The sequence below is a fragment of the Calidris pugnax genome, unplaced genomic scaffold (assembly GCF_001431845.1).
Source record: "Calidris pugnax isolate Ruff unplaced genomic scaffold, ASM143184v1 scaffold310, whole genome shotgun sequence".
Taxonomy (NCBI): domain Eukaryota; kingdom Metazoa; phylum Chordata; class Aves; order Charadriiformes; family Scolopacidae; genus Calidris; species Calidris pugnax.
Genome location: NW_015091031.1, coordinates 189196 through 212934, shown reverse-complemented (window position 1 = coordinate 212934; position 23739 = coordinate 189196). Strand labels below are relative to the sequence as shown.

Here is a 23739-nt window from a genome sequence, read left to right as displayed (position 1 = left end):
AAGCAGATGGAGGGGCAAGAGATTGGCTGACGGGGGAGAGGCCTTGTGGGTCCTCATCCACCCAGGGCATCGTCATCCCCACATGTAGCTCTGGGGTGTAGCTCCAGGAGCTGCAGTGGCATCCTCAGGAGCAGGCAAGGACTTTTCTCCTTCCTTGACGGCGCTGGCTCCGTGCTCCCGGCCAACGATTGCTACGAGAGATTTTCTAATATAATGAAGATTAGTGGGTGTCATTAAGAGGATGACGTCTTGCTCCGTCTGTCTGGAAGGCATTTGTAGGAAAAGCCCTCGCAGCCAAATCCCATGGAGACAGGCAATTACCGTTACGGTTCTTAACCCTTTCCTCTTCGTTCCTTCTGGTTTCTGGACCCCGGAGCCCAGTTGCTAAATGTCCTCGTTTTTCATCCTACGGTTCTGTTGAGAGGGTTGAACTCTTTGCTAATCCAGTGGTTTTTTGTAAGGAAGTCTGTTTGTTTGTGGGACAAATCCCAGGTCTCTCTCATCGTCCCATGCTTGTGTTGGCCAGTCAATGGGTGGAGGTTCCAAGGTTGGTCTTCAGATCTGAGACCTTCAGCTTGCTCCTCTGAATTTGTCTCCTCTTCCAAGGTTGGTCTTCAGATCCGAGACCTTCAACTTGCTCCTCTGAATTTGTCTCCTCTCCCAGCACGCTGCTGCTGTGACCTTCTTTGTTCCATACTGCTGATGGGGTGGATGTCGTGGACCACATTCAGGTGGTCAGGGCTTTGTGGCCACCAGGAAGATGCTGAAGCTTCATGGTGGAGGGAAATACATCATGCCCAACATGGAGCACAGCAGCAAAGCATTAATGATTTTCTTCTCCCCTTCTGTTCCTTGGGAAACAAGAGGTTCATTACTTGGGGACTTACCAAGAGCAGAAGACCCAGACCCAAAAAGGTGCCCTGGTCCCTGCTGTAGGTTCCTCTGCTTGAGGAGAAGTTGAGAAATCTGTTCATTTGTGTATGAACACTCTCCAGCAATTTGGAACCCTTCCAGTTTACTCTGATCTGTAACTCTTAGGTCAGAGGTGGAAGGAGAGGTGATCAGTGGACTGTTCTCCAGTGGTGGACAAAATTAGTGTCCAACCCATGAGCAGGGAGGAGTGGATCCTGTTTCTGCTGGGAGCACATTGGGAGAGCAGGACAGCAACTGCTTCATCTTCCCTGCAATGTTCTTGATGTGGTCTTCCTCATTTTGTCCTGGACCTTCTCAGCCAGGAGAGTTTAAGGAGGTCTCTTTGATCTTCTTATGGTTTTCAGTATCTCATGGTCAACAGGAGTCTAACAATAATAATAACTGACTGTCTAACAAAGCAAGTATAGAAGTGAGGAGAAAGCTGAGGTTGACTTCCAAAAGACCTGGAGCCATCTGTCTGAGAGCTCCACAGGGCCCCGGGTGGCCCAGCAGGTATCTGAAGTTTAAGAGTTGGTTGTGTGTCTGTCCTGGGTGACCTCTGTTTTGAACCATGGCTGCACTTTCTCTGTACGATTTTCTTTGTCTCTTGGCTCTCACAGGGGTTGTGTGCTCCAGATGTTCTTAGATTCATTCTCCAGCCATGGGAGTGTTCGGTGTCCAACTCTTGCACTGACCACGTTCAGCTCAGAACGTGGGCACAGACCCTCTGGTTGTTGGTGCCGTGGTGCCTTCATGTGGATGTAGAGAAGGGGTTTAATTTGTGCTGTTGGCAAAGGGGTAACGTGAAGCCAGGTACCAAGTTCAGGAGACTTGTAGGAGCTTGGAAGACACCAGGGACAGAGGTGAGGAGCCACCACACCAGACTTTCAACGTGACTCCTTCCACATGGTAATGAATACATCCATGACACTGTGGGGATGAACGTCTCCAACTCCTTCTGGTTGCAACCTCCGAATTCATCCAAGCTTCCTCATAAAGTCCATACCCAGAGCCATCCTGGGGATGAGAACTCAACATCTCCAGGCTGAAGCTCCCTTGTGGTGTCAATTTTAGCCGAGGCGGCTGCGAGGCCACATTCCTCTTTCCAATGATGACAAAGACACATCTCAAGTGTGCCGACAGACGTTTGCTGGCCCAGAGGACACCTGCCCAGCAGAAGCGGCGGTGGTGGCCCTCCCAGCTGTCCCGTGCGGGGACATGTGCCACCGCCAGCTGCTGGGTTTATCCCCCCTCCTCCTTCTGCTCAGGCTTCATCTTTCACGACCCTGAGTTAAGACCAAGGGGCTTAAGGCTTCTCTGTAAATAAATGTGCCTGTTCCTGGTATTTAAAGGTAAATCTGTTGCCTTTAGAAGTAATGAGGAGCCACCAACCTCATACCGGCGATTCCCTGGAGAACCAGGAGATAAAAATCCTGAATTTTGGAGCAAAATTGAAGAGGGATTTGGAGGGTTCATCACTGTGCTCACATGTACCGCTGTGGTGGGACCTCTGCCCCCCAAGTCCAAGTCTCCATGGGGCAGAAGGGAGGTGAACCCCGTGTCTTCTCCCCGTGCCGCTAAAGCTTGAAGTCCATCCGTCTGATGGCTTTGCTTTTGAGGAGCTTCTGGAATGTAACTGGGAGCTCAGAGCGTGCAGCTGGGAGCAGTTTCCTCCACAGTCTCTTGCACTTTTTCCATGCTCAACCAAGCACCAAACTGTAGACTTGCTTTGAAGTGAACCACCATCCTCATCCTCAGCATGAGCCAAGTCCCTTATCTCAAATGCCCATGTGTAGTGCCCAAGTGATGGGTCTGTAGTGTCCTTCCAAGCTGAGAGCAACCCTTCCTGCTGGAGGCCTTCCAGCAAACAGCTGAGCTCCAGCTTCAAGGACCTCTAGTGTCTCTCTAACCCAAGGGTTGTCCCTCTAAGCCAAAAATAACCCTTCCTGCTGGAGGGCTTCCAGCAAACAGCCGAGCTCCAGCTTCCAGGACCAGTTCTTCAAAGCCAACATGCTGCTGATGGCAGTATCTGGTGGCTGGCACGCAAACCGGGGTAGCAGGTCTAGCTTGGCTCCGTGGCCAAAAGCTCTTCTCTAAGAGAAGAAGCTGCTCGATCAGCCTTTCCACAGCCGTGGTAGCAATCAGCAGCTTCAAAGCCACCCATCTCCTGGGATTGGTCTCCATGGGTGGAGGTGAGCCTTGGGGAGGAATGGTCTGGCACGTTGCCCCCACGGCCCAGCGTCTGGGCTTGGCGATTGGTCTTGTGGACCAATCTTGGTAGGTGGCCCGTCACGTCCCGGAGCCTGATTCAAAGACACGGGAGAGGTTCTTCTGGTGGGGAAGAGCTTGGGGAAGGTGGCACCAAGCTGCAGAACTGGGGGTGTGGGGAGCAGGGATGAATGATTCAAGGTTGGAAATGCCAAGAGGATGAAGGGCTTCAGCTTGGAGAGCAACGGGGAGAGGGATGTGAAATCTGCTGGGGTTGGGCAAGAGCTAAAAATCCCCGTGGTAGGAACTCGTCGTGCTTACGGAAACAAAGGAAGCAGATCCCCTATTGATCTGCTATTTAAGGAAATGTCACTTCTGGTCTCTTTGTGCTTTGCAGCTAATTCCGTTTAATGATAAAGGCTTCTCTGTGCTCCCTTCTCCCCGTTCCCTCCCTCCCTCTCAAGAAACAGAAAAAAAATCTCGTCGCGTTTCGGTGACATTTGGGTTTCAGAAAACAGGCTATTTTGGGTGATTGGTTTAATGGTACATCTGAGATGGGGAGAGCAGCTCTGACTGATGGCACAGGAAGGACATGGAGCTGTTGGATGGGGCTGGAGGAGACCATGGAGATGCTGGGAGGGCTGGAGCCCCTCTGCTGGGAGGGGGGGCTGAGAGAGTTGGGGGGGTTCAGCCTGGAGAAGAGAAGGCTCCAGGGAGACCTCAGAGCCCCTTCCAGTCCCTCAAGGGGCTCCGGGAGAGATGGGGAGGGACTCTGGATCAGGGAGGGGAGCCATAGAATAAGGGGGAATGGTTTTAAACTGAAAGAGGGGAGATTGAGATGAGATCTGGAGAAGAACTTTGGTGTGAGGGTGGTGAGAGCCTGGCCCAGGTTTCCCGGAGAAGCTGTGGCTGCCCCATCCCTGGAGGGGTTCAAGGGCAGGTTGGAGGGGGCTTGGAGCAACCTGGTTTGGTGGGAGGTGTCCCTACCCATGGCAGGGGGAGGACTAGGTGGCCTTTAAAGGTCTCTTCCCACCCAAACCATTCCATGATTCTATGATTTTCTCCTGGGGATCTGGTGTTCTGCTTCCCACAGGCATCCGTGCCCTCCATGGGCAACACCTGATATGTCAGGACAGGTTGAGTTGTGGATCCTCTACCTTGGTAGACCCTGATCTTGGGCATCCTCCTGGTTGGTTCCTAATGAGACTGATCCTGGAGGGCTCTCTGGAGACCCCCTGGTCACCATGGCTTGTCCCCACTTCTCTTGAGAGCTTGCTGATCCCAAAAGTGGGTGCTGTGACCAGGTGTAGGAGGTAACTGAATCTAACACAGATCTTCAGCAAGGTCAACCTGGCCTTCAGCAACAAGTGACCAGCCCACAACTCACCAGGAACAGCCAACCGAGCTCATTTCACCGTTTCCTTCTTACCTCGAGCCCACAAAACCCCTTTTATATGGATTCTTGGCCACCCAACAGAGGGTCTACAGGGTGGGCTGCAGACCTGTCCACCACACCGCGCTCCACTCAACGCCATGTTCAGAACCTGCCCTTATTTCACCAGAAAACGGTGGTTTTCATCATCCCAACAGTGTTGCAAAAAGGATGGCTGAAAAATTCTGTACTATTGAGTGAGGTGGTGGGGAAGGGGGGGACGGGACGTCAGGGACAGCTCGTTATCTCTCTCTTGTCTTGATTCAGCTTCCGCTGCCGCTAATTAGAGCGGATGCCATGGGAGCAGCTTTATTTCTGAGAGAGGAGGAGTTTGCAGCCAACGTGGGAGAGATTTCACCGGGGGGACGCGGTGTCGCGGGCCTGAAGCTAAAAGCGATCTGATAGTGCCGACCAGAGAAACGTCCTGAACGTTGGAGCCTTCTCATTTCATTCAAAAAAAAAACCCAAATTTTTTTTTTTAAAATGGTATTTTGACAGGGCGGCTTTTGCTTGCCTTGGTCACAGGTATCAACCCCTCGGTAATATTTTAATTGGAGAATTAAATCATGGTGTGCAATGAGCCTTGCGAGACCTTGGACACCCTTCAAACCAGGCTTTGTAGTCAACAGTGATGGGCTGAAGGTTGGGCTTCAGCCTTCCTCCCAACGAGACCAAGCATGATGGTCGGCTTTCAGGACACCCCATGGCTCATGTTGTCAAGTGGTCCCTCATGGTCCCACCGCTGGTATTTAGGAGGAGATAGAAAACAGAGGAGAGCTGTGATGCCATCTGGTGGTAATGCTGCACCTTCTCCATGGTTCCTCCACGGGATCCAAATCCCAGATCATCCTGGGAAGAGGTTGGCAGGTCGTGGAGCTGGTCTCCTGCCACGTGGCTCCATCCAGAGCTGTCAACAGACAACATGACAACGTCCCGTTGTCCCACCGTGGGACCGTGTCACCGTGGTGCCCATGAATCTGGTCACCTGGTGCCCATGAATACAGGCAGCAAGACCAGTCCATCCATCCAGGATCTCCTCCTGATCCTGACAAGGGTAAAACCTGATCAAATTGCAGTTCCTCTTGGTTTTTCCTCGTTGGAGAAGATGCGTCAGCCCATCCCAACCAAAGCCAAGGAGGACAAGAGAGGGAGACCCACGGGAAGGCAAGGAGGAGAGAAAGGAGAACCTCCAAGGATGAGACACTCATGACAAAACAAAAGCCTGAGGGTGCTCCCTGCTGTGCCAGGATGTTTTTACACCTCGTTAGGGTACAGCCTAACGAGGAGACTCAGCCCAAGCCCCAGCTCATCTCTGTCCTGCCCCATCTAGACCATTGCAACGACATGGCCCGCTCTGGATTTGACCCCAGAAGGCTTCCTTTCACTAGGGTTGAACCCGTTGAGTCTCACCAAGGTCCACTTCTCTCCAAATAACCCTTTTGTTGCCCAAACGATGCAGATTTTTCTCTCGCTCGTGTTGGTTTCTGTAGGAATTGGTTCTGAGTGTATCTGCAGGTTCCTTAAAAAATACAGCCCGAGGAGGACCTGAGGTTTCCAGGCGTGTAGAGAACGGTGGGAATGGAGATTTCAAGCCTAGAAGAAGGGCTGGAGAGCCCACGGTGGGGTTGGGGGCACACCCGTGGTGACCCTGAATCTCAGAAAAGCCATAAGCAGGGAGCAGGGATTTAAAATTCCAGGTACAGTCTAAGCTCCGGGATATTTATATTTGCTGTGAGCGTGGAATTCTCTACAGACAAATTTTGGGGAGGGGGAGAGGGGTCTCCTGCCTGCAGGACCTCATGCAGGTCTCATACCTGCAGATGAAGAGCAATGACATCTTGGCGACGGGAGGATTCTAGCCTGTCATCCTATCCCCTGATTTAGTTATAAATCAGTCAAATATTGAGTTTTTCCTCAACTTCGTGTGACTGTAGAGGCCGGATGGCCATCCCAGGGGTGGTTCTTCCCAGCTGGAAAATTTAGGAAGAAGGTTCCATCTGGATCTTGGGGCATCTTCTAGGCTTGCCTAGTTGTTTTGTTGTTTTTTGTTTCCCAGTTCCCCGCCTTCGCAGGAAGATATTTGTGGTGGGGGAGAGTGGCATCGGGCAATGTGCCATGTACCAGGAGGGTTTTTTCATGTTTTTGGCTCATTGTTGACCCCCCGGGGGGCATCTCGGCGCGGCGGGTGGTGGTACCCAACTGGGAGGAGATGGGGGGAGACTGAGCCGCATCCTTCATCCTCATCCCCATCCCTGGGGAATCGCAGTCGGTCCCAGTCGAGCACCGGACCCAGGGGTTGGAGGGAGGAAGAGGGGGGGGATTTTAAAGCTCAGGAGGGTGGTGAAGAGGAGGAAGGTGGTGAAAAGGTGCCTGGGGAGGAGATGCTCCCGGCTCCCACAGCCGGGGGAGGAAGGTGAGGAAGACCGAGGGCATGGGGATGATGGGGACAACCCAGGGATGGGGATGGGGGGGGTTGTGGGGTGCCCGGTGCTTTTTCCATGGCTGCAAACCCTGTCGCCTTCACAGGAACGCTGGAAACCAATATATTTAAATTAATAATCGCAGTCGGTCCCAGTCGAGCACCGGACCCAGGGGTTGGAGGGAGGAAGAGGGGGGGGATTTTAAAGCTCAGGAGGGTGGTGAAGAGGAGGAAGGTGGTGAAAAGGTGCCTGGGGAGGAGATGCTCCCGGCTCCCACAGCCGGGGGAGGAAGGTGAGGAAGACCGAGGGCATGGGGATGATGGGGACAACCCAGGGATGGGGATGGGGGGGGTTGTGGGGTGCCCGGTGCTTTTTCCACGGCTACAAACCCTGTCGCCTTCACAGGAACGCTGGAAACCAATATATTTAAATTAATAATTCAAATTAAGGGCTTTTTTGCTTTTTTTCCCCCTCAAAAAAAAAAGGGGGGGGGAATTCAAATTAAGGGCTTTTTTGCTTTTTTTTCCCCCTCAAAAAAAAAAAAAGGGGGGGGAAAACCCATTTAATCCCGGCGCTAAATCTCAGTTTTCATCTGCGAAGTCCAAATAACAGCGGGACGAGCAAAGGTATCTTGAAAAAAATGTGAGTATTTGGGTAGGTTTCGGGGAATATTCTTGCTTTTCAATCCCCTTTGCTGCGTCATTCATTTAAAAGCCGGAACGATGCCGTTAAAATAATTGCATTTAAGCCCAGCTGTGACCCCTGCTTTTATTCACTGCCTGGATTGAATGTAGCCCCCAATCGACTACATTAAGGGGGATCGCAGCAGAAAATATGAATATTGGGGGAATATTTTTTGGTTGCCGTGACTGTTTTTAAGGTAAATCGAGCTGTGGGTGGGATTGATTATTGCGAGAAATAATTCTATTTTAAATGGCAGGGATGGTTGTCTCAGAGAGGATGGGGTTTTGCTCGCGTTTCTCCAGCCAAAAGAGGTTTTTGCTCATTTTTCTCTGGCCAAAAGCAACTGGAATTAAAGGAATTCCTGGAGCCAGGGAGCGTGAAGGGAGCGGAGATTTCGGAATATTTGGAATTTCTGGAGGGATCTCCTGTGCCAGGAGGGTGTCCGAGCCTTGGCGGGGCTCCCTTTTTATCTCTTAAACCAGCACTTTTCAGTTCTTGGAGTAACTGGGCTGCTCATGGGCAGCCACACACACAAAATAAAAATAAAAAGGGGGGGGGCCTTTTGCAACACTTGTTTTTTGAGGGCAGAAAATTTAATTTGGTCCGTAGCGATGTTTTTCTGGTGTTTAGCAATAATCCTGGTGGAGCTTTCAGGTTTATTGGTGGCTGTTATTTAATATTTTGATGGAAGGCTCTAACTTGGGCGGGATGATTTGATGGGCAGGGCTCTGCTCCGCTCCCCGGGGGGATTTTTATTGGGATCCGCTGCTGCCAGATGCCGGCTGCTGCCTGAAATATTAATGCAGGTGGCAAATCCAAGGGATTAAGAGGTGCTTTCACCTGGTTTGAGTGAAAACACCTGGATTTTGGACGTGATTTCAGTCCCTACAGGGATGGTGGAGGAGCTGAAGAGGGTTCTCCACAGAGCATCGCTTGCTGCTCCTCTCTTCATGCTGGTGTCCTCCTCCTTTTTGGTTGAACACCAGCAGGTGGATCTCCCATAGCTTCAGAGATGTCTTGCTCTTGTGCAAATAACTTTGCTGATCGTCCTCCAGCCTTTGCGGTCCCACCTTGGTGCATCTGAGGGGCTTTGGGGACACCTTCTACGTCTTCTGCTCTGCTGGAGTCACCCGTGGAACCAGGAGGAGATGGGGCTTGATGACACCAAGGTGACAGCAGCTTGTGCCGCTCCAGCAGCGCCGCTTTGCTGAGTATTGCCAGGGCTTTCCAAGGTTGATGATATTTTTAGGGCGATGGCTGTTAATCACTTGGCGGCCGTCACGGCCTTTAATGACTCCTCCTGCCACGCCGGGAGTTCATATTAAAAGCAAAGAAGAACCTCAACCCCATCTCCAAAAATGAAGGACCCAAGGATAGGGCTGGAGTTTAAACTACTTGTCTGTGTGTAATAGAAAAATGTGGAAAATGGAGAAAGGTAACGAGGACTTGGGCTCTCAGGTGGCCCTGGAGCAGATAGCTAAGACCTTGGCTTCCAGTTGTCCACCCATGAGGTTTGGTGGACCCCAAGAAGTCACCTGGAGTCTTCCCTTCCTCTGTGACATGCTGCAAATCACTAACGAGCCAGTATGGTCTCATCCCAGCTTAGAGATTTAATTGGGGAAACCTTTTTGTGAGCAGAAGTGAGAGGTGGGGGCTGATGCTCCTGGCTTGTGGTCACACCTGAGACCAGAAGTGATTTCTTTACCCACCGTAGAGAAGAAGCTGGCTCCCAGGAGAACAATTTGCTTGGTCCTGTCCCACCACAAGGTCCATAACTCTGTTTATCCTTCCCTTGTGTGATGAGTCTTGCAAATAGAGGAACACCAAGAGGAGCTGTGAGATTTGGCCTAGGGCTGCATAGTCTTTGGAGATCATGGTTTGGGTGGGAAGGGACCTTAAAGACCATCCAATTCCAATCCCCCATGGATGGGGACTAGGTCCCCACCAGCCCAGGTTGCTCCAAGCCCCATCCAGCCTGGCTTTGAACCCTTCCAGGGATGGGGCAGCCACAGCTTCTCTGGGCAACCTGGGCCAGGCTCTCACCACCCTCACAGCAAAGAAGTTCTTCCCCACATCTCATCTCGGTTGTTGCTGGTGGGTTCATAATTCCTTCTTGCCCCATCAGGCTGCCTTCGGACTCGCCGCCCTGGTCCTTTCAGTGCTGGTGGGACATCTGCCTGTTAATGATGGAGCAGGCAGGGGATGAAATCAGTCCCCAGCACTCTCCGTAGCGGATCTATCTTCTCACCTCACTCATCGTTTGAGCTTGTTGATGGTGGACGATGAGGCCAAATGTTTCTTGGCATTTCTGACCTGGAAATGCTTTCCCTCATCATCCTTCTCCAATTGTTTGTGCTCTCCAGGGTGTGCTCCTCCGGGTTGGAAGGAGTTTTGGGGGTCTGGAAGGGCTCGATGAGGGGTTGAGATCCAACAACCAGTATGGAGAGACCAGGAGGGACCCAAACTCATGCAGGTCTTCAACGGCAAGAAGCTGGCAGGAGGCTCAAGTACTCTGGAGCTCAGAAGGCTGCTGCGGAAAGGGAAGGGGGGGGGGGGGTGTGAGTGGGGAGGGAGGATTTAAGAGCAGAAGGCGCTCGAGTGCTTTTGGAGGAAAAAAATAAAAATCAAATCCTCCCCCTAAAATAAACGCCGTGTTTCGGTCCCCTGGAAATTATGCAAATTTGCAAAGAAATTGATTTCGCCGATAGAAGATTAGAGGGATTTGGGGAAGCTGTTTGTCATGGAAATGTACTCGGGAGCCGTTAAGATGAATTTTGCCTCCCCCAGGAGGAATAAAAAAAAATAAATAGCGAAGGGAACCCGGGTGCCAAGCCGGAGATAGCAGGAATATTTGGAATTTCTGGAGGGATCTCCTGTGCCAGGAGGGTGTCCGAGCCTTGGCGGGGCTCCCTTTTTATCTCTTAAACCAGCACTTTTCAGTTCTTGGAGTAACTGGGCTGCTCATGGGCAGCCACACACACAAAATAAAAATAAAAAGGGGGGGGGCCTTTTGCAACACTTGTTTTTTGAGGGCAGAAAATTTAATTTGGTCCGTAGCGATGTTTTTCTGGTGTTTAGCAATAATCCTGGTGGAGCTTTCAGGTTTATTGGTGGCTGTTATTTAATATTTTGATGGAAGGCTCTAACTTGGGCGGGATGATTTGATGGGCAGGGCTCTGCTCCGCTCCCCGGGGGGATTTTTATTCGGATCCGCTGCTGCCAGATGCCGGCTGCTGCCTGAAATATTAATGCAGGTGGCAAATCCAAGGAATTAAGAGGTGCTTTCACCTGGTTTGAGTGAAAACACCTGGATTTTGGACGTGATTTCAGTCCCTACAGGGATGGTGGAGGAGCTGAAGAGGGTTCTCCACAGAGCATCGCTTGCTGCTCCTCTCTTCATGCTGGTGTCCTCCTCCTTTTTGGTTGAACACCAGCAGGTGGATCTCCCATAGCTTCAGAGATGTCTTGCTCTTGTGCAAATAACTTTGCCGATCGTCCTCTGGCCTTTGGGGTCCCACCGGTCCCACCTTGGCGCATCTGAGGGGCTTTGGGGACACCTTCTACGTCTTCTGCTCTGCTGGAGTCACCCGTGGAACCAGGAGGAGATGGGGCTTGATGACACCAAGGTGACAGCAGCTTGTGCCGCTCCAGCAGCGCCGCTTTGCTGAGTATTGCCAGGGCTTTCCAAGGTTGATGATATTTTTAGGGCGATGGCTGTTAATCACTTGGCGGCCGTCACGGCCTTTAATGACTCCTCCTGCCACGCCGGGAGTTCATATTAAAAGCAAAGAAGAACCTCAACCCCATCTCCAAAAATGAAGGACCCAAGGATAGGGCTGGAGTTTAAACTACTTGTCTGTGTGTAATAGAAAAATGTGGAAAATGGAGAAAGGTAACGAGGACTTGGGCTCTCAGGTGGCCCTGGAGCAGATAGCTAAGACCTTGGCTTCCAGTTGTCCACCCATGAGGTTTGGTGGACCCCAAGAAGTCACCTGGAGTCTTCCCTTCCTCTGTGACATGCTGCAAATCACTAACGAGCCAGTATGGTCTCATCCCAGCTTAGAGATTTAATTGGGGAAACCTTTTTGTGAGCAGAAGTGAGAGGTGGGGGCTGATGCTCCTGGCTTGTGGTCACACCTGAGACCAGAAGTGATTTCTTTACCCACCGTAGAGAAGAAGCTGGCTCCCAGGAGAACAATTTGCTTGGTCCTGTCCCACCACAAGGTCCATAACTCTGTTTATCCTTCCCTTGTGTGATGAGTCTTGCAAATGGAGGAACACAAGGAGGTAACCAAGAGGAGCTGTGAGATTTGGCTCTGAGATTGGATAGTCTTTGGAGATCATGGTTTGGGTTGGAAGGGACCTTAAAGACCATCCAATGCCAATCCCACTGCCCTGGGTGGGGACTAGGTCGTGAGATTTGGCCTAGGGCTGCATAGTCTTTGGAGATCATGGTTTGGGTGGGAAGGGACCTTAAAGACCATCCAATTCCAATCCCCCATGGATGGGGACTAGGTCCCCACCAGCCCAGGTTGCTCCAAGCCCCATCCAGCCTGGCTTTGAACCCTTCCAGGGATGGGGCAGCCACAGCTTCTCTGGGCAACCTGGGCCAGGCTCTCACCACCCTCACAGCAAAGAAGTTCTTCCCCACATCTCATCTCGGTTGTTGCTGGTGGGTTCATAATTCCTTCTTGCCCCATCAGGCTGCCTTCGGACTCGCCGCCCTGGTCCTTTCAGTGCTGGTGGGACATCTGCCTGTTAATGATGGAGCAGGCAGGGGATGAAATCAGTCCCCAGCACTCTCCGTAGCGGATCTATCTTCTCACCTCACTCATCGTTTGAGCTTGTTGATGGTGGACGATGAGGCCAAATGTTTCTTGGCATTTCTGACCTGGAAATGCTTTCCCTCATCATCCTTCTCCAATTGTTTGTGCTCTCCAGGGTGTGCTCCTCCGGGTTGGAAGGAGTTTTGGGGGTCTGGAAGGGCTCGATGAGGGGTTGAGATCCAACAACCAGTATGGAGAGACCAGGAGGGACCCAAACTCATGCAGGTCTTCAACAGCAAGAAGCTGGCAGGAGGCTCAAGTACTCTGGAGCTCAGAAGGCTGCTGCGGAAAGGGAAGGAAGAAATTGTTCCCCACATCCCCTGGAGCGAGGACAAAGTCGTGGGCAAGCAAGAAGCAGGGTGCCAGGAGGTGGTGGAGCCTCATACAGGGAGATATTTTTATATATTTGCCTCTTTTGGGCATATTTTTTTTTCCTGCAAAATTCAGTCATTGGACTCGCTCCACCTTTTTCCTGAAGGACAGAAAGGACAAGTGGCTGCAAGAAAATAACTGAGGAGGAGAGAGGGATGAGCTGGGAGAGCAGCCTGTGCTCCCAGACACGTCGCCTCCGGTGTCTTCTGTGCCAACGTGGGACACTTGGGGAGGAGCTGGTGACACGATGTGCTTCCCCTGAGCTGCTTCTCCTGAGTATTCTTCCTCATATCTCATCTCAAATCTCCCCTCTTCCAGGGTCAAACCCTTCCCCCTTGTCGTATGGCTTCCCTCCCTGATCCAGAGTCCCTCCCCATCTCTCCTGGAGCCCCTTGAGGGACTGGAAGAGGCTTGAAGGTCTCCCTGGACCCTTCTCTTCTCCAGGCTGAACCTTCCCAACTCTCTCAGCCTGTCCTCCCAGCATCTCCGTGGCCTCCTCTGGCCCCGCTCCAACAGCTTCATGTCCTTCTGATGTTGGTGGCCCCAGAGCTGGAGGCAGCACTTGGGCAGGGGGGGTTCTCCCCAGAGCAAAGGGGCAGAATCCCCTCCCTCAACCTTGAGGAGGGGGCTTGGGCATCAAGAAGAAGAAGCCCCGGGCATCCACCACCACCGCTCCAGCTCCTGTTTCCCTCTCCATGGGCTTCCTGCACATCCTGGGACCTGTGCTGAGATGATCATCCCATCCAGGGATCTCCCTGAGGTTTTTTTTGGTGATGAAGAGGATGGAGGGAAGTTCCTCTCACCTCCTGCGGGGCTGGTGCTCCATCCCTTTGGAGATCGAGGTGTCCACACGTCATGTGGGTTTAGGCAGGTGGCTAAGTTGTCTCTCTCCTCTCTGCCCCACTTTGGTCCTGCCAGAAGAAGCTGCCCCATGGCCTTGGGGTACGTTTTGTGGGGCTGGGATATCTCTGCAGAGGTCAGGGTTGTGTTTTCAAGCCCCTCCACCCCGAGCTATTTAGCATCCCCGCAGGAGCCAAACCATGGGCAGCCCCCAGGGCCCCCACCATGATGTTCTTCTGCATCAGAGGGGACAAATCTGAAGGTTTTTGCCTTTAACTTCTTGTTGAACGATGCTTGGGATTATTATTTTATCTTGGTTTTAACGAAGCCCAGCTCCAACAGGGAGCCAGAGGAGGGTGTTAATCCCAGGCAGGGGGGCTGGATGGAGGGGGTGAGATGGGTTAATCCTGGGAAAGCAAACACCCATCAAAGTGTCACCCAACGTACGTCTTCCCCAAGGGGTTGTCACCGTTGGTTGTCACCAACGCTTGGCCGTGCTCGCTCCTCCATCGCTGTTCTGCTCCAAGATGGGATGTTCTCCAAGGTTCTTGAGATGTTCTCCAAGGGATTTCAAGGCTTTTGGGGGTTTGACTTTCCAGCCCTCGCATCCTTCGTGCACCCCAGGGGTTCCTGAGGTCTTTAGGATCCAGGGAGGGCTGTGGGCTGGTGCCACCATCTTTGGGACGCTGATAGTGCCCTGGTTTCACCATCACCGACACGCTCTTCATCTGTTGGGAGGGTCTTGGGCACATCCAACCTTTGGGTTCTGCTGCGGTTGAGGGTCTGGGGGGGTCCTGAGGCAACAGTATGGGGGGTGTCTGTCCCCCTGTGGGGGCTTCGCTGGCTGATGGCGGCGCTGTGTTTCTCCCCGCAGGACGTCGTCCCTGCGATGGAACGCCGGCACCAAGGAACGGATGCTCATCAAGGTGACGGACCGCGAGCCCAGCTTCCTCATGCACCAAGGCAACGGCTACGCCCCCGAAAACCAACCGGGCACCCGTTCCCGGCGACCCTCGGGGGGCCAACAGTCGCCCAACCTCCAAACCTTCGCCCCCGACGCCGACAACTCGGTTTTCTTCCCCGAGAGGAAGCAGTCGCCCTTCTTGAAGAGGGCCGAGCACGTGGGCAGCTGCTCGCCCCTCCTGGGCCGGGGGGACTCCTTCTGCTCCCCTCTCCAAGCCCAACACCGCAAGCACTCCAGCGAGTCCCAACCTTCTTCCCCTCGCTACGCCTACGAGCCCCCCCTCTACGAGGAACCCCCCATGGAGTACCAGGCTCCCATCTACGACGAACCCCCCGTGGACATGCAGTACGAAGCCAGCGGGAGCTACAAAGCCGGGTCTCCCCAGAAATCGCCCATCCGAAAACCTCACCCCTTCCTCCAGTCGCCCAAGCAAGGCTCCAACTCGCCCTACCAACAGTTGGTCCTCACCAAGCAGAAGTGTCCCGACCGGTTCATGAGCCTGGAGTACAGCCCCGCTGGCAAGGAGTACGTCAGGCAACTGGTCTACGTCGAGCAGTCGGGCTCCAGCCCCAAGATGAAGACGGGGTTGAGGCACAAATATTCCCCCAACCCCATTGGTGGCTCCTACTCGCTCCAGCACAGCCCTTGCCTGGTCCGTGACCAACGCCTGGAGATCAAATCGGGTGACTACAGCAGCATGGAAGGACCTGACTTCTGCCCTGGCCCCACGGGTGGCCAGGTGGCCCAGGGTGAGGACTCCATGTCATGGTCCAGCCAACAGGACACCTTGTCCTCCACCGGCTACTCGCCCTCCACCAGGAAGAGGAAAAGCCGAAAGCCTTCCCTGTCCCACGACCCCAACGCTTCCTCCACCGACGGCTCAGGGGACCGGGAGGTGTTGGGTGAGCAGATGTTGGGGGAGGAACGAGCCACCCCGGCACCCAACAGGTCACCGATGAACCGTACGGAGAGCAAGGCAGCAGAGGCCGAGGCGGGCCGGGGCTTCCCCGAACCCTTCTTGGCCCAGGCCCGCCTGGCTTGGGAAGCCCAGCAAGCCCACTACCACATGAAGCAACGGAGCAGCTGGGATTCCCAAAAGGACGGTTCGGGCTACGAGAGCGATGGTGCCCTCCCGTTGCCCATGCCGGGGCCGGTGGTGCGAGCCTTCAGCGAGGACGAGGCCTTGGCACAGCAGGAGAACAAGCACTGGAAGAGGAACACCTTCGAGAAGCTGGGCTTCCCTCAAATCCTGCTGGAGAAGAGCGTCTCCGTGCAGACCAACCTGGCCTCTCCCGAGCCCTACCTGCATCCATCTCAGGTAACGTCTTTGGGGATGTCCTCGGCGTTGGGGGGGCTTCACCATGTGCCCCGCGCCACCGACCTTCACCCCACCATGTGGCATCTCCTTGGGTGCCATGCTGGGTTGGGAAGACCCAACCGCCCTCCCTGGTTGTCCCCACCACCCTCTGGTTAAAGCTCCTTCCTCTTGTAAGTCCCCTGCCTCCATGGCAGATCCAATGGGGTTGCCCTCTGGGGCAGCTCCTGGCCACCCAGTTGGCATCACGGCCACCTCAGCCCTGTGCCACGGCTTCAGGTCTTGTTTCTCCTCCCTTGGTCTGGTTGCTGCTTAGTGGCAACCAGCTCTTGGACCCTGAGCACCCACCCAGCTCCCAGGGGAGCCTCAAGCACCCATCCCCAGCTGTGATGGGTGCTCCTGGCTCACACACGGGGCTCATGTCCTTTGCAGTAGCTCATCTGCTTGTGTTTCACGTCTTGACACCATCAGATGGTGGCAATGCAGGAGATGTCCCTTATCGAGCCCGTGACAGCTCAGCCCCGGGCTTCGTAGCATCCTCCAAAAGCTCCAAGAGATTCTGGGGACACCCAAAATGCCACATCTGGTCCCCATCTGGCTGGAGGAGATGCTGTGGCTGAACCCCCATCCCTGGAGGGGTTCAAAGCCAGGTTGGACAGGCCTTTGAGCTCCCTGGTCTAGTGGGAGGTGTCCCTGCCTGTGTTGGGCAGCTTGGACTAGATGATCTGAAGGTCCCTCCTAACCCAAAGCCATTCAGTGATCACATCTAAGATTGTCACAGCCAGGTTGGACAGGCCTTTGAGCTACCTGGTCTAGTGGGAGGTGTCCCTTCTCATGTTGGGCAGCTTGGACTAGATGATCTGAAGGTCCCTCCCAACCCAAAGCCATTCAGTGATCACGTCCAAGATTGTCACGTGGTTTTAATTTGGTTTCCTATGCCCCCATCAGCTGGGGAACCTTCATCATTGGTCCTGGTGGCACATGGACCTTCTTCTCCCACAGCATGTTTGAGATTGCTTCTGGGTTTGAGCTGGAAGGAGCGTCAACCCCAAGGGACAGGCAGTGGCAGCCCCCTGTCAGGAGGTCATGGCCAGCTGCCGTTGCCACCCGATTGGTTGTCCCCTGGTTGTAGCCCTGGACTTCCCCCAAGTTCATTTAGGACTGTGCTAATTAGGGCTGAAGCTAATTTCATGTTGGCTCTGGCAGCAGAGGATCAATCATATTTTGCTGCCTGGGTCACTCCCCAGCCTGACCACACTGTCCACTGGGCTTGGCTGGAGAAGGCTGTTGTCCCCAGCTGATGTGGTCCTTTGGTTCTCCTGGGTGGCCCGGATAAACAGCAGTGAAATTTCATGTTGGCTCTGGCAGCAGAGGATCAATCATATTTTGCTGCCTGGGTCACTCCCCAGCCTGACCACACTGTCCACTGGGCTTGGCTGGAGAAGGCTGTTGTCCCCAGCTGATGTGGTCCTTTGGTTCTCCTGGGTGGCCCGGATAAACAGCAGTGACTTTGGCCCAGCTCGTGGACCAGTTTTTGGAAGACCCACGGCAATGGTGGCTACTGAGCAAGAAGCCTTGGAGCAAACGCCGCATCTCCTTCCATCCAGAAAGCCCTACGTGCCTTCAGCTGACCAGCAGGTTGGAAGATACAGAAGAACCTTTTGGGTGATGTGGCCTCCATAGCAATGGCAGGGATGGGTCCCTCAAGGGGTAAAGCCCCCGTGTCCCCATGGTCAGGTCCCTGCCATCGTCACCGCAGTGGAAGATGGGAGCTGAGCGATGTCAATGGAAAGAGGAGACCTCAGCTGGGAAGGGACGAGCTGTTGAGCGAGGAGACCAGAAACATGACTTGTTTGAAGAAGCAGAGTCTCAATCATCTACCATCTACCAGCAGCTCTGGTGGCTCTTTGGGTGGCTTCCTTGTCCCCTCCTGGACTTGCCATCTCCACATGGCCCTGGCTCTTTCCACCTTGGTTCTGCCTCCTGCTTTTCTTCTTCTGTTCCTCATCTAAAGCCCACCCCCAAGGCTGTGGCAGTGCTGCAGTGACCTTGCACATGGTGTCTGCTCAGGGCCACCAAGATGGTTCCCCTGCACATGGTGGGGACAACATCACCTCCGGGTGGTGTGGCATGTTCTTCCCTGCCAAGGGAAGGGCTCACCTCCTGCCTGCTCACAGGTCATGTCCCCAGGGCCACCAAACCCAAGAAGAGGGAGCTGACAGACAGTGAAGCCACGTTGGCTGGCTGCAGGACCATCCCAAGCCCATCCCAAGTGTCCTTGTTTGCCTTTCTCCATGCTGGCCAGCAGCTCTTTGGTCAGCCCTCCATCTTCTGGGGTGATATCCATAAGCTGTGCTGGTTCCAGTTCCAGTAGAAGGACACTGGTCTGCAGGGGAGTAGCTTTTGCTCTGCAGAGGTCCTTCCCAGCTGGGTGCTCCTGGGCAGCTTGTGTCCCTCTGTTGAAGAAACATCATCCATGTTGCTTATGGCTTGGAGGAGCCACCTGTCTCCTCCTGGCTATGTGGCCACTGGAGAACCACTCTTGAATGTGACTTTGGGGAAAGGAGGTTCTGTGGAGGGCTGGTCACAGGTGAGTGTGTCCCCTCCATGGTGTGGACCTCCACCGAAGGACTGGTGGAGCCCGAAGCCACTCGCCCTTTGCTCCTCCCACATTATTAATAACCACCAGCTTCTTCTGGCCATGACTGCAAAGCCTGAGGGACCAGGGTGCCAGATGGGAAGGGAGTCCAGCACATTGGCTTTTGGGTGGCCTTCCTTGTCCCCACCAGATCCCTCCCTCCTGGTGCCACTCGGTGCCATGACCCATCTCTACCGCTGACACCAGGGCAGCTCCAATTGCCCATGGTGGGACTGAGGAGCAGCTTCTTGGAGAGGACATAGCTTTTGGTGCGAGCGTGGGGCAACCTCTTAATGCTGCAACGGTTGGTTGCTTGGTTGGATGGTTGGTTATTTGGTTGGTTAGCTTGTTGGTTGGTTGGCTGGTTGGTCGGTTGGTTGGTTGGCTGGTTGGACGGTTGGTTGGTTGGCTGGTTGGACAGTTGGTTGGTTGGCTTGTTGGACGGTTGGTTGGTTGACTTGTTGGTCGGTTGGTTGGTTGGCTTGTTGGTTGGTGGGTTGGTTGGCTGGTTGGACGGTTGCTTGGCTTGGTGGTCAGTTGGTTGGTTTGGTGGTTGGTTGGGTGGGTGGGTGTTGGTTGGTTGGTTGGTTTGGCAGTGCAGCCATGCTGTTAGTAACATTGACTTCTCTGCCTGTTGTCTCCTAGTCGGAGGATCTCGGTGCCTGCGCCCAGTTTGAGAACAGCAGACAGACCAGGAACATGATGCCTAGCGCCAGCTGTGTCTTCCCCACCTTCAACCTGCGGAAGCCCTCCTCGGAGACGGACATTGAGAACTGGGCCTCCAAGCACTTCAACAAGCACACCCAAGGGCTCTTCCGCAGGAAGGTGTCCATCGCCAACATGCTGGCCTGGAGCAGCGAGTCCATCAAGAAACCCATGATCATGACCAACGACCGCAACGTCAAGAAAGAGGCCTGCGAGATATTTAAACTCATTCAGATGTACATGGGGGACCGGCGGGCCAAGACGGACCAGCTCAACGTGGCCTTGGAGATCGCCACCAAAGGCTGGAGCATGCAGGGTCTGAGAGACGAGCTCTACATCCAGCTGTGCCGACAGACCACCGAGAACTTCCGTTACGAGAGCCTGGCCCGGGGCTGGGAGCTCATGGCCATTTGTTTGGCCTTTTTCCCACCCACTCCCAAATTTCATTCCTACCTAGAAGGATACATTTACAGGCACATGGATCCAGTGAATGACACTAAAGGTAAGAGAGAAACTGCTGCCCTGGTGGCTTTGGGGCCCATCCTGATGTTGACACTTGTTTATTTATGACTATTTTGCTCCTTTCCCCTTCGTATTCATGGGTCTCCTCGTTGGAAGGTGGGGGAGGAACTCATCCAAGAGCCCTCAGCGAGCGCGGCGGTGCCTTTTCCGCCGTCCTTTCCTCCCTGGCGCATGGAAATCCAGCACGAGACCCCCACATGAAATGAGTTTTGACACCTTTGCTGCAGGCCCAGCGTCACCTCCACTCGAGGTGGCCCTAAGAGTTCTCCTGGCCCATGAGGACACCTTTAGAGGTCCTTCCAACCCAAATGATTCTATGATTCTGTGATTTCACCATCACCATCTCCATCTTCAGATGCTTCTGATGGTTTCTCAAGTAGCTTTGGATCAAAAAACCCCATGGTGGAAGGGGACCCAGTTTGATTCCCAGCTCCAAAGGTGTTTTTTGGTCATGGAAGGTAGAAGAGACGTAAATTTTGGCTGTTTGACCTCAAATTGGTGGGAATTGGAGGAGCCCCTCTCCGGTCCTGGGCTTGGCCATCCCCGTTCCTTCACTGACATCTTATGGTGGTGGGATTTGATCTGACCCACAGCATCATGGCACGGCTGGAGGGCTGGGCGTCTCCACATCCCATGGGTTGGTTCCATCTCCCAGTGGCTGATGGTTGAGGCAGAGGTGGAGGGTCCCAGATTTTCACCGTTGACCGGGCACTCTTGGGAGATGGAACTTAAATCACTCGGGTTGGTTTTGGGTGCCCTCGGGCTCCCCGGCGTCTGGGGGACACCGGCGTCACCTGGAGCCATGGTGGATCTGGCCAACTTGGAGACAAGAGGAGATGAACCCAACCGAGGTGGTCATGGGGAAGGTGGAGGAGGTGGTGGAGGAGGAAGGTGGAGATGGTGGTGGAGGAGGAAGGTGGAGATGGTGGTGGAGGAGGAAGGTGGAGATGATGGTGGAGGAGGAAGGTGGAGATGGTGGTGGAGGAAGCCCCATGAGCATCCCCGAGGCTGGTGGGACAGGATGGGACTTGGGGGGCCCACCCGTGTCCCCCCGCATCCTGCCGGCAGCAGAGGTGCCAAGCTCATTTCACCTCCCTCGCCCTGGATTGGTGGAACCAGTGGTGAAACCTTGGCCAGGAGAGGTGTGTCCCCCCCAGACCCCCCCTCAGCAGCGGTGCCTGTGCCCACAGCCCTCGGCCACCAGCCCCACCACCCTCACCCACGGGGTGTCACCCTCTGGTTCCGTTTTCATGTTTAATTTTCATTTCAGGTTTATGTCGTTTTCATTTTACATGCGTTTTTTTATCATTTTTATTTAATTTTCCTTTTTCACTTTCATTTCTATTTTATTTATTTTGGTTTTCATTTTAATGTATTTTTATTTTGTTTCATTTATTTTTTCTTTTTTTAATTTTAATTTTCTTTTAAATATTAATTTTCTTTTTAATTTTTTATTTTTGTTTTAATTTCTTTTTATTTTTTTCATTTATTTTTACTTTTATAGTCATTTATTTTTATCTTTAGTCTCAATTTTCATTTCTATCATATTGATTTCCATTGTCATTTAATTATATTTTATTTTAATTTTGCTTCATTTACATTTTCCTATTATTTTTCGGGGTTTTATTTTTATTTTTGTTTCCATTTCGTGTGTTTGGATTTCATTTCCAGTTTCACCTGTTTTTATTGTATTGCATTTCTATTGTCACCTTTATTTTGCTTTTAATTTGTTATTTGACTTTTTATTTTTTACTTTCATTGACTTTTGTTGCTGTTTTCATTTAATTTATTTTTTCCCTTTTGTTTTATTGTATTTAATATTTATTTTCAGCTGTATTTTTTTATTTTTTATTTGCCTATCCCTTTACTTTTATTGTATTTATTTTTTATTTCATTTATTTTATTCTTTACTCTCATTTTTATTTTAATTTTCTTTTTTAATTTTCCTTTCCCTTTATTTTTATTGTATTTAGTATTTCGTTTCATTTTTTAAATTATTTTTTATTTTTTCTTCCCCTTTATTTTTTCCTTACTCAATTTTTCTTTCATTTTTTCTTTTAATTCTCATTTTTGTTTTCATTTTCTTTTTTTATTTTCCTTTCATTTTATTTTTATTTTCTTTTTTTCTTTTTTTCTTTTTTCTTTTTTTCTTTTTTCTTTTTTCTTTTTTTACCTTTTCTTTTTTTATTTTTATTTTGTTTTTTTTATTTTCATTTCCATTTTTTTTAACTTTTGTTTTCTTTTTTATTTTTCTAATTTGGATTTCGATTTTTTCTTTTTTATTTTCATTCCTTTAATTTTGGTTTTTCTTTTTATTTTCAAGTCTATATTTTTTCTTATTTCCAATTTTTTAACTTTTGTTTTCTTTTTTATTTTTCTAATTTGGATTTGGATTTTTTCTTTTTTCTTTTTTCTTTTTTCTTTTTTCTTTTTTCTTTTTTCTTTTTTCTTTTTTCTTTTTTCTTTTTTCTTTTTTCTTTTTTCTTTTTTCTTTTTTCTTTTTTCTTTTTTCTTTTTTCTTTTTTCTTTTTTCTTTTTTCTTTTTTCTTTTTTCTTTTTTCTTTTTTCTTTTTTCTTTTTTCTTTTTTCTTTTTTCTTTTTTCTTTTTTCTTTTTTCTTTTTTCTTTTTTCTTTTTTCTTTTTTCTTTTTTCTTTTTTCTTTTTTCTTTTTTCTTTTTTCTTTTTTCTTTTTTCTTTTTTCTTTTTTCTTTTTTCTTTTTTCTTTTTTCTTTTTTCTTTTTTCTTTTTTCTTTTTTCTTTTTTCTTTTTTCTTTTTTCTTTTTTCTTTTTTCTTTTTTCTTTTTTCTTTTTTCTTTTTTCTTTTTTCTTTTTTCTTTTTTCTTTTTTCTTTTTTCTTTTTTCTTTTTTCTTTTTTCTTTTTTCTTTTTTCTTTTTTCTTTTTTCTTTTTTCTTTTTTCTTTTTTCTTTTTTCTTTTTTCTTTTTTCTTTTTTCTTTTTTCTTTTTTCTTTTTTCTTTTCATTCCTTTAATTTTGATTTTTCTTTTTTATTTTCAAGTCTGTATTTTTTCTTTTTTTTTATTTTCATTTCCATTTTTTAAACTTTTTTTAAATTTTTTATTCTTCTAATTTGGATTTCGATTTTTTCTTTTTTATTTTCATTCCTTTAATTTTGATTTTTCTTTTTTATTTTCAAGTCTATATTTTTTTCTTTTCTTATTTCCAATTTTTTAACTTTTGTTTTCTTTTTTATTTTTCTAATTTGGATTTTGATTTTTCCTTTTTTATTTTCATTTCTTTACTTTTGATTTTTCTTTTTTATTTTCAAGTCTGTATTTTTTCCTTTTTTATTTTCATTTCCATTTTTTTAACTTTTGTTTTCTTTTTTATTTTATCATTTGGATTTGGATTTTTTCTTTTTTCTTTTCATTCCTTTAATTTTGGTTTTTCTTTTTTTTCTTTTCAAGTCTTTTTTTTTTCTTTTCATTTTCATTTTTTTAATTTTGATTTTCTTTTTTCATTTTCGTTTCTTTATTTTTGATCTTGATTTTCTTGTTTCTCTTTTCATTTTCATTTCTTTAATTTTGATCTTTTTTTTCTTTTTTCTCTTTTCATTTTGTTTCTTTAACTTTGACCTTGATTTTCTTTTTTTTTTCCTTTTCATTTTTTAATTTTGATCTTAATTTCCTTGTTTCCCTTTCCCCTTCCTTAACTTTGATTTCCTCCTTTCCTTTCCGTTTTCCTCGTTTTCCGAGTTGATTTCCCGCTTTGTTTCTCTCTGCCATGTCCCCCCCCGTCCCCCCCCGTGTCCTCACGCTGTGTTTGTTCCCCAGTGACCCAGCACATTAAAGCCATCCTGGACAGGAGCAATAAGAAGAAACCCAAATTGAGAAAGAAACCCAAGCCCTATATCGAGGAGCACGATGGTAGGGCCCTGCCGACG

At 50.2% G+C, this 23739-nt stretch overlaps 1 protein-coding gene across 1 annotated transcript in view; it reads left to right on the top strand.

Annotated features, from left to right (window-relative positions):
• The window catches only part of ARHGAP39 (Rho GTPase activating protein 39), a 70214-nt gene that overhangs the window by 38075 nt on the left and 8400 nt on the right, over positions 1-23739 (top strand). Inside the window, exons 4-6 of the mRNA XM_014956108.1 lie at positions 14569-15976; positions 19257-19818; positions 23630-23722. Coding sequence (XP_014811594.1) covers positions 14569-15976; positions 19257-19818; positions 23630-23722 — 2063 coding nt within the window. The remainder of the gene's footprint in view (positions 1-14568; positions 15977-19256; positions 19819-23629; positions 23723-23739) is intronic.